This window comes from Equus asinus, chromosome 4 (genome assembly GCF_041296235.1).
Source record: "Equus asinus isolate D_3611 breed Donkey chromosome 4, EquAss-T2T_v2, whole genome shotgun sequence".
In the NCBI taxonomy this organism is placed as follows: Eukaryota; Metazoa; Chordata; class Mammalia; order Perissodactyla; family Equidae; genus Equus; species Equus asinus.
The window spans coordinates 108,238,127-108,253,914 of NC_091793.1; the positions used below are offsets into that span (position 1 = coordinate 108,238,127).

At 36.8% G+C, this 15,788-nt stretch overlaps 1 protein-coding gene across 2 annotated transcripts in view; it reads left to right on the forward strand.

The window, feature by feature from the left end:
* The window catches only part of CERS6 (ceramide synthase 6), a 302,891-nt gene that overhangs the window by 91,180 nt on the left and 195,923 nt on the right, over positions 1 to 15,788 (forward strand). For both annotated transcript variants that reach the window (XM_014860459.3, XM_014860451.3), the window contains exon 3: positions 8,447 to 8,577. In XM_014860459.3, coding sequence (XP_014715945.1) covers positions 8,447 to 8,577 — 131 coding nt within the window. The remainder of the gene's footprint in view (positions 1 to 8,446; positions 8,578 to 15,788) is intronic.

Genomic DNA, 15,788 nt, shown 5'->3' on the forward strand with positions numbered 1-15,788 from the left:
TGTCGCGCTCATTCAAATGAACAGAATGATTATTTTTCTTTAGTGGGTATTTCTGAGTTCACGTGTCTTAACTGATTTATCCAGAATTATCTAGGCATATATATTCTTAACTTCTGAGGATTCTCCTGCCATATTATTTACATGTATCTAAAATCCCAACTACTTCGCTTTTTAAATCAAATCAGTTCCTGAGCCATTGAGTTGTCGATGCCAATAATCCACAACCAATCTATAAATGAAAATTGGGGTGAGTTTATTCTGAGCTAGATTTGAGGACTAGCTTAGCTTGGGGCCTTCCTTCCCGAAGGAAGGAAGGGCACCAAAGAAGTGGGGTGTACAGAGTGGTTATATACCCTCAAAGAGTATGTTTCACATATGATTGAAATGTTCCTTTTACAATAGTCACCAGAGATTGCTCTCTCAGCACAGCGATTGATGGACACACCAGGTAGTAGGTCTGCTGTCTTGGTGGACACAGCAGGAAGCAGATCTGTTGTCTCCAAGGGGTGGTCACAGGTGAGCTGGGTGGTCACAGTGTGGGTGCAGCAATCAATTCCTAGCCTAAGGAGAGATGCTTATCCTTAAGGAAATGCTAGTATGGGGGAAGTTGCACCTTTATCTTAAGGGCATTTGTTCTTGCCTTTGGGACATAGCAAATGCTTAAATCAGATATTCAATGCATGCTCAGCGGCCATGTCAGGACCTTTTGGACAAACAAAGTCAGGCTGAATTAGGTTTACACCAAATGGCTTCCTCATATACTCCAATATATCCTATTGCTTGCCATTTGTTTGTCAGAGGGAAGAATATATGTCAGCTATGAAACCAGGTTTTGTGATCCAGAGAAATCATGTCATAATCTACTTTTGGTATGTTTCACTATATTTTAGAAATTACAGGCAGATTTCCTATAATTTGTTCTCCCTCATTCTCCTCCTATGCCTGTCTCCTTTCTTTCCTTTTCCCTCCCAGTACTGATTAGAGTTAAGGTTATTAAAATTAACTTAGATATTTCTAGTATAAAAATGTCTATATAAGTCAGCATTATTTCTTTCTTTCCCTGGAAATGTTTAAAAAAAGAAACTTTATGAGGAACAATAAAAAATACCAATAATAAAACGTAAACACAAAAAAAGAAAGAAAAAGGAAAATCTCACAAACTCTATTTTTGGCAAACTTGGAGATACGTTTCTCCGGATTTCAAAATATCTATAAAGGCTAACAAAAACAGCTGGGGTTGGGCGGAAGCCAAGTAGGAGGAAGTGAAAAGGATGAAGTGTGCATGGAGGGCTCAGGGGGGCTAGATTTTAGGAAAAACAGCTCCTGAAGCCAAGGGAGACAAAAGCTCTCTCCACTGTTTGCAGCACTAGGTAGAGGAACTGGTGAGCAAGGCTGGCAGGTGCACTCCTGGACTCAGTTTAATTCAGAGAAGCAGAGGAGATACACAGAAAGCGACACGGATGACACATTTGTAGAAAGCAGCCCACCTGGGTGGCAACTACACTACAAGAGAACTCTCCCTGCTCCCCATAACACTAGGGGCTGGTCAAGAAAATCCAACTCATTCAATGATGAGTAATGAAGAAGGAAGCCACCCAGCATCAAAGCAAAGACAAAGAAACTGTAGCAATGCTTATTAACAAAAATTGTCACTAGAAAAATGAGGCCACATGGCAAATGAAAATTGTGATCAAATATTTTATCATAAATTTAAAAGAAGAATGAAGCAATAACTCTGTGAAGGAAGACCACACACAAAAAAAATATAAAAGCTAAAGAAAAAAATAGGTGGTCAATAGGAAGAGATGCAATGTGAGTTGGTAGGTTCAGGAAAAAAGTACTAAAACCATCACAGAAATGAAGACAAAACTGGAAAGAACATAGGAGACACTAGACACTGCAGAAAACTCAGCAAGGAACATGGGAGATAAAAATAATAAAACTGAATTAAGTGAAACAAAAAAAAAGCTACAAATAATTAGATATAAAAGCCAAAACGGTCTAGCATCTGCATAATTGGAATCACTTAAGGAAAAGCAAGGTAGAATAAATATTGAAAGATATAATTCAAGAAAATTTTGCTAAATAAGTGCAGATTTACTTTAACATGTTAGTGAAAATGTAGTAAAAATTGACGTAAGAAGTCTAACACCAAGATTTATATTAAAATTATTAGACTTGAAAAATGAAAGAAATAACTCTTTGAGTAGCCAAGTAAAGATTGAATCACTTATTTAGGAAAAAATATCAGCATGACTTTATATGTTCTCTATAACAAAATTCAACAGAACAATATTTCCAATATTTTCAAGGAAAATGTGGACTAAGAATTTTGTATTTAGCTAATTTTATTTTTTTACTGCTGAAGACTAACAGATTTAAACATGCAAAAATTTGGGGGATTGTTCCCAAGAGTCTTTCCTGAAGAAACTATTAACTCATTAATTTCAGCCGACCAAGAGATAACTGGGAATGTTGGTGAGTTTCTAGTATATTTAAACTGTCAAACTAAGCTGGAAGGAAATGTGAGGATTAGGATGACAGAGCAGAATCTGAACATTAAATGCTCTCACAATGTAGAAATGTACAACTAACAGTAGTTTAGAGGGAGGGAAAAGAAGGTGGGAGGCAGAGTAAATTCACTAATTGCTCCTAGTAGCTAGGAGTCAAAACATATCAGTTTAAGCAGCCAAATTGAGTCATAGAAGTGCAGCATATTTAACAATACAAGAGTAAACTCTAGGAAGATAAAATTATTGACTAATATTGGGTGGAGGAGGAAAAGGAAATACACTAGTTTTAAATATTGCTCATGTGGAATTGTTACTGGATGAAAAACAGAAGTGTATTATGGTTATATGGATAACCACTAGAATAAAAAGTACCCACAAAAAGGAAGGAAAATAAAACAATCTATATTTGGTTTGATAAAATAAAAATTTTTTAAAATTTTTAAAAAATTATCAAAACATAAAGCAAAACATAATTAATGTGAGGGAACTATAAGCAAGCTTATCAGTTATATCAATACATAAAAATGAGTTTGACTCATCTAATAAAAAATAGTTCAGGTTTGGGTCACCAAAGTCATAAGAGATCTCTTCAGATAAAGTAATTACAAATATTGAAAATAGGAGTATGAGTAATGTTATACAAGCAAATGTAAATAATAAAGGAAGTAGGGTTTCTATTTTTATGTAAAACTGGGATTCAGGCAAAAAAGGATTAAATGAAATGAAGAATTGGCTTTTTATTGCTAAAGGATACAATTCACAATGAAGACAAAATAGTTATGAATATATATGCATTGAATAACATTGTATCCACATTCTAATAAAAAAGAATGAAAGAAGAAATAATTTAATAGTAAGAAATTTTAATTTACCTCTGTGTCATGACAGATCAAGCAGACAAAAACTATAACAGAATATAGAAATTCTAAGAAGCATAATTAATGAGTAAGATCTAAGAGGTATATTTAGAACCTTATATTCTGAACATAGAGACTATATTTTTTTTAAGTGTCTATTAAATATTTACAAAAATTGACCATTTATTATATACAAAATGCTAATAAATTTCAAAAACAGGCACAATTTAATAATACTAGAAATCAGAAAAGAGAAAGCCTCTTGCCTTCTTAATCAACTTTTGTGTAAAAATACAATTTTACAACATTTGGAAAACAGCGATGATGAAAGTGCTACTCCTATGTATTAGGCCAAAGCAGTGCTAAGATGAAAACTCACACACACATATATATATAAATAGCTAACCACTTACTTAAACAGTAGAAGGAGAACAAAAAATTAAGGAAGGCAAGCAGAAAGAAGAAATTCATAAAGATAAATGCAGAAATTGAGTGAGGAAAACTACCAAATTGAAAATTAATCCAAAAGTAGCTTTTCTGTTTAATTTTCTTTTTTTACAGAAAGTCACCTAATCCAATAAAGGAAAAAAAGGCACAAATTCACGACATAATAATTAATTACATAGTAATCAGCAGTCACAGAAATGGAGGATAATAAAAAGGATATATTTCTATTAACATGGCAGATAAAATATAAAAACATGGATAAAGTGTAAATTATTCCAGAAAAATATAATTTACCGACTATAATTTGTTTGATAAGTGTGTATATGTATGTGTGTATGTGTGTATGTGTGAAGATCAAAATCAAAAAGCTAAACTGCAAAAAGTACAAAGCTCAGATGCTCTCATAAGAAAGTTCTAACGCAGCCTCTTAAGAGCAGATAATTCCAATGCTATTTTAAACTATATCAAAGCATAGAAAATTCAGAAAACCATCCAAATTCTCTTTTTATGAAGCAATAAAACATTAATATCAAAGTCTGAAAAAGATTTCACCAAAAAATAAGACTAGAGACCAATTGTACTTATTAATATTGAAAAATCGCAAATAAAAAATTAGCAAATGGAACAGAGCAGCACATTAAAAGAATTATTGATCATCACCAAATAGGGTTCGTTTTGGAATCCGAGTCCTTCCCTGTCTTCAGTGTTAAAAGATTTGTTTATATAATTTATCATATTAATTGATCTAGGGAGAAAAAGTACATGATCATCTCCATGGAAGCTGAAATCTAACATAATTTTGGTTAAAATAAAATTATCTAACTAGGGATAGGTAGTTTCCTTTCCATGATAAATACATTTGTATATCCGCCCCAGATCTGGCCTTTGCTTAGTGAGAATCATAGCAATATTTCCACTGAAGTCTGGAACAGATAAGGATGCTTGTTATAACCACTGTTTTCCATTGTGCTAAGTTGTACACTGAATTAGCAAACAGATAAGAGAAAGAAAATAAAGGCATAAAAATAAGGAAGGAAGAGGTAAAGCTATTGCTCTGTGAAGATTTCTTCATTCATTCAAGAACTATTTATTGAGTCCCTACTATATTCTAGGTATTTGTGAAAAAAGTTACTAGAAATTTCCCTTGTTTATAGAGTTTACGTTCCAGTAATATGCTATTATATGACTGTATAGCAGGAAAATTAAAGGAATCAAGTGAAAAACTACCACAAACAATATGAAATGTTATTGCAAAATTAGTACCTATATATATATGCAAACTAAAGTAGTTAGAAGATAGAAGAAAATTCCTTACAATAAAAACCGAAAAGATAATATCCTAGGAATAAATATAACAAGGATGTGCAAGGCATGTGAGGAAAACTTTCAAACACTTTGGAAAGACACAAAAGACAAATTGAGTAAAGATATTAGTTCACTCTATATTAATTTAAGAACTTGGTATAATCTCATTTAAAATACCAATAGACCATTTTTAAATTTTGAAACTAGACAAGCCAATTCTAAATTTCATAAAGAAAAGTAAATAAAGATATCTGAGTAAGCTAACTATATGTACTGGCACATGAGCAATAGAACAATGGAAGAATGCATTTGATTTCTCATGAGGAGGTGAACAATGGTACCAGGCTATCTGGGTAGCCATTTGGAAAGAAAGTTAGATTCATACCTCTCACTGTATACCAGGATATATTCCAAATGCAATCACTATTGAATGTAAAAATCAAATCTGTGAATGTATTACAATCAAGACTATAAATGTGAGAGAATTTCTTGAACATTTGGGGTAGGGAAGGCTTTTCTAATTATGACCCCAGTTCAGAAGCTGTAACAGAAAAGATTGATAAATTCCTGTTTTTTAAACACTTACACAAGTGAAAAACACCATAAGCTAATTCTAAAACAAATAGACTTTGGTACAAAGTGTGCAACCTATGGTACAGATTTAATCACCTTAATAAATGAAGAAATTCTACAAATCAGTAAAGAAAATACCTACAAATCAAGGAAAAAATGTGCAATAGATATGAAAAGACTGTTCATAAAAAGGAAGTACAGATGTATTTTAAGACACATGAAAAGATGCTTCTCATAAAAAGAGAAAATCAAATTAAAAATATAATGAGGGGCTGGCCCCGTGGCCGAGTGGTTAAGTTCGCGCGCTCCGCTGCAGGCGGCCCAGTGTTTCATTGGTTCGAATCCTGGGCGCGGACATGGCACTGCTCATCAAACCACGCTGAGGCAGCGTCCCACATGCCACAACTAGAAGGACCCACGACGAAGAATATACAACTATGTACTGGGGGGCTTTGGGGAGAAAAATGAAAAAAATAAAATCTTTAAAAAATATAATGAGATACTACTTTCTTTTTGTGTGTCTGTGAGGAAGATTGGCCTGAACTAACATCTGTGCCAATCTTTCTCTATTTTATGTGGGATGCTACGACAGCATGGCTTTACCACGAGTGTTAGGTCCACGCTTGGAATCCGAACCTGCGAACTGTGGGCTGCCAAGGCGGAGTGGGCGAACTTAACTACTACGCTACTGGGCCGGCCCCGAGATACTACTTTTTATATATTAGACTGGAAAAAAATGGAAAAGTCTGATAACCTACTCTTTTGATGAGGCTTTGGGAAATGGGCATTCTTGCTTGTGAGAGTATATATTGGTAAAATCATTCATGAGGGTAGTTTTTTAATGTCTAAATAAATTGAAGTTGCATAGACTTTGATTTCCAATGTTCGCTTTCAACATTTTATCCCTGTATATATGCTTGTATAAAATGACCCAGGGCGAGGTTATTTATTGCAGCATTGTTTTTAGTAGCAGAAGTGTGGGAGCTTCTAAAATGTCCATTAATCGGGGACTGGGTAAGTAAATTATGGCATATCCTTATAGTTCTACAAAAAGAGGACATTCTTTATATTTTGATATGGAAATATTCCAAGGTACATTGTAAAGTGAAAAATCCAAAGTTTAGAATGATGTGTATACTATGCAACCATTGTGTGACAAGGGGGATGTAAGAATCCATATTCAAGTTTGCCTGTGAGTGCACAAAGTAACTCGGAGAGAAACTGATTTAAGAACTGGTTACCTGGTAGGAAGGGGAGAGTAGGAACTGAGAGAGCAGTAAGAACAAAGTGGGAAGGTAAGACTTTAGATAATTTAAAATCTGTGAACTATGTGAATATTTTCCCTATTCAATAAGCTTAGAAAATAAATCGAAATAAAAATGAATTCCTCTAAGAAAATGGCATAGCCAAGATATATTGTAGGTTGTGAATTTTCTCTCTCCCATATTTTTTAATTAGGAGAGACACAAAAGGAGCATGTGGATGGTGTTATGACTGCTGATAAACCACTCAAAGTACATGCCTCACTGAAAGTTGGGAAATAATTTTCACAGACATAACCTCAGCACATTTTATACCCTCAGTCATAACACCAAGGCCATTTGCTGTGTTTTCTGTATGTCTGACACCTCGAATTGCTTGAGATGCTTTAAAAAGTTGCCATATGGACATTCCACCTGTATAACTTGAAAGCTGGTCAGCCTGCCTTTCCCTACCTCATTTTTGGTTATTTCTTCTGATCATTAACCTCTCATTAATATTAAAGCAAAGGCGGAACAAGTGAAGGAATAGAACTGAACTGGCTTAGGTTTGCTGTGGGCAGGTCACCCTCACGTGATTGTTGGCAGGATGCTCTCTAAGACAGTGAAGAGACGGGAGGGATTGGGAAGAGGAGAACTAACATTTACTGAGTTTTACGTTTGTTGTTACATTTGGTCCTCACCACAGTCCCATTTAGCTGGATAAATAACCCCCCCTTTTTTTTTACAGGTGAGGAAACTCAGGCTCAGAGAGGTCATTAGAGGGAGGAATTGAATCTGTCTGTCATCTCCTAAGGTTATAGAAATGAGTCAGAGACAGAGAAATATCATCATATAGCAAGCATAAATAGGGTCTCTTTCCACTTCACCAAGTTTGCTTCAAGTAATGCATAGTTGTTGTAAAAGGTTGACGGGGATCCGGCCAAAAGGAATGACCAAGAAAAGGAATAGAAGAGGAATGTGTGAAGAACAGAGGAGAGGGAGAGAGAAGAGGAAGAAAGAGAAAACATGTTTCGTAGTAGAATTAGTACTTTAGTTTAACGTGAGGTATTTTGGGATTATTCCATGTTTTTTGTCTGTCGTATGGTATCCTCATATGTGATAATTGGATATAGCATTTTTTCCTGAGAAAGTGAAATATTTGACTGATGCATCTTTGCAAATTCACCATCACCTAACTCCTTTCCTTGAAGGCTGATGAAGCTGACTCTGCCAGTTGTGTGTTCTGTTGAATCTTCGTTGCTGACAAGAAGTGCAAGCATTAGAGCAAGATTCATATTTTTTCAATATTGTTTCATAATGAATAACTTTTCTTGTCCTAAGTGGTTATGTTCATGCTGCTAATGGAAGGTCTACGTCCTCAGCAGTAAATATAGAAATCTCAGTAGTAGATATTAATATTAAAGAAAGGGAGAAAAGTCTCAAATATAGACAAGGGCAGATCTGTTGATGGTGAAGATGAAAATGGTTTTCCCGGTACTCTGTTTCATAGCATCCTGATGAAAAGCGGTTGGAAGGTCTCTCCAAGCAGCTGGACTGGGATGTCCGCAGCATACAACGCTGGTTTCGACAGAGACGCAACCAGGAGAAGCCAAGCACGCTGACGAGGTTCTGTGAGAGCATGTAAGTTGCTGTTTTTCTTTTTGATAGAAAAACCTGCCTAAGTACTCATACCATCCTTGAGGTGAAAACAATGGCTCAGTGCAGGCTCCAGCAGCTCCTAGAAAGCTAGAAAGCATGTCATCTGTTGGAAAAATAGTCCATGAAAAACTGGAGGATTAACAGTTTGTAAGAATTTGTGATTTCCACTTTGGATGCAGTAAATGCAGTTTGTTTCCTAATGGAGTTCCTACAAAGCAGGCAGATTATAGGGGCCTACGGTGGCATTTTCAATCAGCCCCCTCTGAAACACAGCGCTGAAAGTCATTACTTTTATAGTTTGAATTTTAATAGAGGGGACTTTGCCAAGATGTTCTTTCCACTGATAAAAGCTGAGAAACTGGGATATATTGTCAGAGGGTCATGACGATGTCCTATATTCCTGGAGATTTAAGAAATGGCTATATTACATTCCTGGGTGAGTTTAATGAAGCATTACTTGAAGGTGGGGGATGGAATGAATGTCTCTACCATTTCTGAAATGTGAACTTTATGGCGTGTAAATTATGTATAAATAAAGCTGTTAAAAATAATAAAAGACCCACAGAGAACTCTTCTAGCACAGTGATCTTTTGAAGTAGTGACACTCAATATGCTTATCTCTAGGAAAGTTAGAGAAAGAAATATAGAAGCATTGAGCACATCCTTAACAAAGGGAAGATTCTGCCTCGAGACCCATTACTCTGTTTGGTCTTTATCCCTTGGGATATGGCTGTGCCTTTGTCTAACAGTCCTTTCCTTTGGGACCTTTTTCCTGGCACCTGGTCATTTAAACAATAGTGCTGTCAGTGTAGCTCCCTTTATTGCAGGCTCCTTCTATTTGGGGTTAAAGTTGCACTTTTAGATTTAGCTTTCAATTATGCCAAAAAAGCATTTTAGCAATTGCAATCTAAAGCTTAGAGGGAAGCCTAATGTTATAGGAGAAGTGAGTGAGAGGCAGAATAATATCATAAATTCCTAGGGCTAGATAAACATGAGGGGCACAAACAGGGTCTTCAGGAGGTCAGATATTTATAAAATCTGGAAAAACCACCTAATAGTTGAAATCTGCAAAGCCCTTCCTATAACTTCCTGAACTTAGTGGCAGTTTATGAGACAAGGATTTATACCATCTGGGCTACTGATCAAAAGCTAGAATTGCTTCCTGGCCTGGCCCTGTCACATACGCAAAGGGCCTGGACTCCATCATTAAGCTGTGGGTCTGAGCAGGGGTGAAGTTGGGTCTAGGCACATGCCCACATGCTGAAACTCATGTGCCATCTTCCCTTCCTCCAGCTAACTTCTTTGGTAACTCAGTGCTAGCCCTTTCTATGTTATACTGAGTCTACACAAGCTTCTACTCCGGTATGCATAGGAATCAGTCACCTGGATCTCGTTAAAATGCAGATTCTGATTCAGTCTGATTCAGATTCTGATTCATTCTGGGATGGTAGCTGAGACTGCATTTTTAACAAGTTCCTAGGTGATGCCACTGGGCCATGGACCACACTTGGAATAGCAAGATGCAACACTATACCAGTGTCTGTCTTCTCCTTGAATTCTGCTGGTCTTATTTGCACACCACAATCACCAGGATGGTCATAGCTACCATCAGTTAAAAATATTTCTAAGTGGTTGCTAGAGGCATGGCAATGTGAGGGTACAATGAGGGGTGGGGGAGCGATAAAGTATTGATTGTGATCTCTTCTCCCGAGAAGCTCAGTATAATAGTGTCAAGGAGATATGACATAATATCTGAGTGTGTGTGGGTCTATATTAGATATTAAAAAACAACCAGATATGTGTGATAAATGATTGATAGGGACAGTCAGTAACTAAAGTCAGTAACTAAAGGAGAAAGATCAGCTCTAGGTTAGGGCACCCAGGGAAGTTGCTGGGTCTAGAACTGAATCAATACCAGTAGTCTTTGACTGTGCTGATGAACTTTGCCTTGAAACTCTCTTTCTCCCTGGCTTCCGGGTTGCCACTAGATTTTCCTGCCTTTCTGAGGTCTTTCGTTTGCATCATTTATTCTGCATTTTCCATATATCTTTAATGGGCAACTTCTCCAGATTCAGTCTTCAGCCTCTTATTTTCCTCATTCTACCTTCCATTCTCTGTGTAGACGTTATTTCTTCTCAGCAGCTTCTTCCAAAGCCATATGTCCAGTGCAGATGATTTTTCTGAGGCATCATTCTGTCTCCAGCTGGCCACTCTAATTTGCTTCCACTCCTGACTTCCTTCTTTCTCCTGTTGTTTGTTTGCCTTCATTCTATTACAGGCTGGAAACTCAAACCAATCAGCCACTGAGCTCCATTAGTTCTTTTTAAAGCTACTGCTGTGGCCCAGATCCTTATTGTTCTCATAGGTCTCATTATTTATATCACATTCATAGACATTTTGTTTGCTACCAAAAATAAATAAATTTTCCTAAAATACTACTGTCTCCGTGTTCTGCTGCTTTAAAATCTTGATGATTCTCTGCAGCTGTAGGACAAATATTAGGCTCCTTAGCCTGATAGCTGGAGTCTGGCCTTTATCTGGTTGGTATCAGTCACCCAAGTGAGCCCTTCCTTGCAGAGGGCTGTGTTTTCACTGTCTATGCTTCGTTCACTGCTGCCTTGGTTTGTGCTGTGTTCCTGGCACGGAGCACCTACATTCCTCTGCCCTGCCCATTTATCTACTACCTATCCTTCAAACCCCAGGCCCTCTTGGAACTGTGGTGTGACTGTTGGGTCTGGAGTGAGCACTGTTTCTTCTGAATTCTTAAAGTCCTTGTTGTAAGTATGAGTAATTTAATACTGAATCACATGCTTCCTTATATGGTTATTTAACTTAGCTTGTCTGTATATTTTCACCCTAATTGTATCACACATGCTCCTTGAGGGCACAAGAACCACATCTTGTTTTTCTTGCATTCTTCTCAGCCTGTAGCAGACATATAGACTCTGCTGAATAAATATTTGTTAGAGGACTGTATGTTAAGATGGCATTGTTTTGGAAGGATTTGCTGATCTAAGTTGGTATCCTGCTCCCCAAAATGAAGAATGCCTAACGTACACTGACTTAGCCTAAAATTTGTCTGAAAAATTACCAAACTGTGGAAAGCTCCAAGACAATTTCAAAGACAGAAATTCAGAGGAAAGAATAGGATGGCAAAGGAGAACATTTAGGTAACACCACGAGGAGTAAAGCAGAATTATATTGGTCTTTGTATGCACATGCGTGTGTTATAGTTATTTGTTCATCAGTATGAAAAGTGATCTGGAAAAATTGTTCCTAACCAGTGATGCTCTTCACAGTCACCTGGCAAGCCTTTCAAAATACTCCTGCCCAGGGGGGCTGGCCCCATGGCTGAGTGGTTAAGTTCGCGCGCTCCGCTGCAGGCGGCCCAGTGTTTCGTTAGTTCGAATCCTGGGCGCGGACATGGCACTGCTCATCAGACCACGCTGCCAGCGTCCCACATGCCACAACTAGAAGGACCCACAACGAAGAATACACAACTATGTACCGGGGGGCTTTGGGGAGAAAAAGGAAAAAATAAAATCTTTAATTAAAAAAAAAAAAAAAAAGATAGAACTTGAAGTAGTGTGGACATAAGAATCTACCAAGATGCTTTCAAATCTACATCAATTTAACTTTGAAAAAAAAAAAAAAATACTCCTGCCCAGGACCCGTTCCAGGATGTCTGATTCGTTGTGGTGTCCAGGTGGGGTCTGGACACGTATATCTTGGAAGAAACACCTTGAGAACTAATGACACACAGCCCTGGTTAAGGAGCACTAATCTCTGAAAAGCAATGACTGCTGTTCAGAAATACTAAAAATCAAATTAGAAAGCAAGACAACACAACTTTGGGTCTTGTAAATCTAGGGCTCAAATGTAAAGATTCCATAGTTTTTCTGTTATATAAATTACTATTTTAGAAAATATAGAAATCCCTTCTGGGGAATTGTATTTCGTCTTTCAGCAGCGTCAAATAGTACCAGTACGCATGCCAAACAGCGCTTGTAACCATCTGCTGGCATGTCCAATTTTTGGCGCACCCATTTAGTACAGATGGACTGAGTAGAAGTTGTTCAGCAAATAATGTGTTGAAACATTGACGTGATATTTTTTTTTCTTCATACTTGATGTCAGTCATTCACAGCTGTGTTACTTTTGATGAATATTTCTTCTAGAAGCATTTAAATCCTTATTGGCAACTGAAATAGAGATTTTTCAAGAGAGAGTGAAGAATTTATAAAAATGGGATGTCATGTGAGACATTTTAGGAGAAACTGGTTCTAAATGGGAACCATTTAGCTAGGACGTTGTGCTTTGAGGCTGCTGAAGCTTTGTCTTCCTCCTCCAGAAATTGCATCAGGATAATATAAAAATAAATAATATCTGCAATAAAAAATATCTGCAAGATGAAACAGGAAGGGGCAGAGATAAGATGTCAGAATAAATGGCTTCTCTCTCATTTGTACCCTACCTGTGCTCAATATTTTTGAATATTATGCAGTACGTTTAATGGTGCTGGGAGTAAATATTATATATGGCTTTCATTTAAGCAGTCTCCAGTTGACTAGACAGATAAATCTCCCATATGATAACCTGAAAATATAGGACAAGGAACATTCACACTTCACAGATTAGTAGTAATTTATTTGGATTGAATTTTACTCCATATGGAGGCTTGTTGTTAGATGAGGGCCCAAGATTGTCTTTTCTTTAGGCATTCCATTTTAGAGTTGATGCTGATTAAAACTGCCATATTAAAATGCTGCCATATTTTGATGCCTCTGTTCAGTGGCAAGAGACTGACCAAAATCTGGAGACCTTTCGAAATTGTGACTTTATTTTTGCAAAGAAGCCCTGTGATCTTCTTAATTTGTGATTCCATTGACCTAATAATTCCGCAATGAGAAATGAGTGGCTTAAACACTTGCCCTCATGACACCAACTCCATTACTGTTTTTACTTCATAGCTCTTTACTTGGATAAGTCAGCAATGCTGTCTTGTGACCTCAGTAAGAAAGCAGAGCCTAGTAATTGAGAGGGAAAAGGGAGCAGGGTTGTACAGGAGAAAACAAATTGAGTCTCATATTCCTTTATTTCAGATCAACCTTTGATCTGAGGAAATTGTGTGGTGAATATAATCAACAAATTTTCATAACCCAGTCACCTGTTTGCAAAAAAAAGCAACTGAGTATTTGTAAGCTGTTTTAGAACCTTCCATATATTCCACACTCTGGTAAAGGACAAAATTTTGCCAAAGAGAAAATTCAGTTTTGATTGTTTTCTCCATTAGATCATGACGTGAGCATCATTTACAAAGTTTACTGTCCAAGATCTCCTGAAAGGTGGTGCAGTTTTGGAAGGGCAGAATGAGGAAGTATTATCATCTAGAAGAATAGCATCTTCATTTTTTCAGTACTGGGATACACGATCAGCAATGTGTCGATGCTGATCATGAGTCTGGAAAAAAAAATCGTAAAATTGGAGGACAACCTCTTAGTTCTTGAGAAGTACAGGGTTGAATTGTTTTGTTGCTGTTATGATGGTGGTAGTGATTTCCCATTAATACAAAATAGTCCCTGAACTGATGAACAACTTCTGTCGTCCAAAGTACAGTAGTGGTAGACCTTATTATTGTTCAGATTTGGTTGAGTCAGTGAATGTCTTGGTGTTCAAGACTACTTTTGACTATTTTAAACGGTCTTAAATCTGTGGGTTATATTCAGGTCAGTTTTAACCTTGGGGCAGGGGTCAGCTGACTTTTCCTGTAAATGGCCAGAAAGTAAATATTTTAGACCACCCGGACCTTGTTGCAATTACAACTCTGCTGTTGTGGCACAAAAACAGCCACAGACAAAGCAAATTTGCATGGCTGGGTTCCAGTACATCTTTATTTGTGGATACTGAAATTTGAATTTGTCATATTCATGTGTCATGAAGCATTATTCTTAAAAAAAATTATTTTAACCCTTTCGAAATTTAAAATTAATTCTAAACTCATGGGCTGTATAAAAACAGATGACAGGCTGGATTTGGCCAGCAAGCCATAGTTTACAAAACCTTGCTTTAGGATTACAGTATTATCAGCAGTTCTTTCACAGTTTCGAGAAAGAGAATGTGATCTTACAGCACCAGGCACAGTGATCCATCACTCAGTGTCGCCATATAATAGACACGTTAGGACAGTTCTGTAATTAGTGTGCGCATCTCTAATATTCCTGGAACATGGTGCCTTGATGCTATGTAGTTTCATTTCACTCAACCAGGCCCTCTTTGAAGTTGTTAGTATTCTCAAGGCAGTATAACTTTCACTACACAAATTCTGAAGATTGATGAACTGGACTACAGACAGTCTGCTCTTTGCCTTGAGTAAGCTTTTGAAATCTTTCTGCCTCCTTCTATTCCAGACCTACCATCTGTGGCAAGTGAGCTCAGGTTTTCCATTTAGATCAAGCCTCTCACATTCCTTGATGGCATATGGCTAGGCCTCTAATTCATGTGTTCTGGCTAATTAAGGAAAACAGATTTTTGCTAAAAATATCAGAGAGGCCCTACTTTGGCCAGGCTGGCTACATTTTAGGTACTGCTGGTCAGTTTTCTTTAAATCCTGAATTTCCCAAGGTTCTATCGATAATTTTTCCAATAATTTTATTCAACATGGAGTTGGATGGTGATGAGAAGGACGGAGTAGTGTATAGAGGAATGACTGAATTTACTAAAGCCTAATGTTCTTGTTTAATTCTTATCTGCCATTTTTTGAATCTATATGCCATTTCTCTTTGTCTTCTGATCTATTTTAAAGTTATTTATTTCTGATTTAGAACAAAATCATGAAAATTATTACAATCAGCTTGGATTATAGAGGATGTATAAAAGTATAAATAATGTTCATAAAATTTGAGGAAAAAACGGTCAAAAGCCTATCACCTGGAAATAAATAGTTTAACTTTTACTGTTTATATAGTATTGTATTCCATAGATGTGTCCACACAAATACACATACACGCTGTGTATCTAAGCTTGGTGCCTGCGTGTCTGAGATTTTTTTATAGACCCTGTCTCATCAGAGGCCTGAAGAAGGCTGTAGAAACATTGTATTTTATGCTTTGTCTCCAGGATCTATAAGTCATTTCCCTCTGAGTGGCAGTACAGTCAGTTGTGCCATAACTTGCCATATGCATTCCTAAAAATTG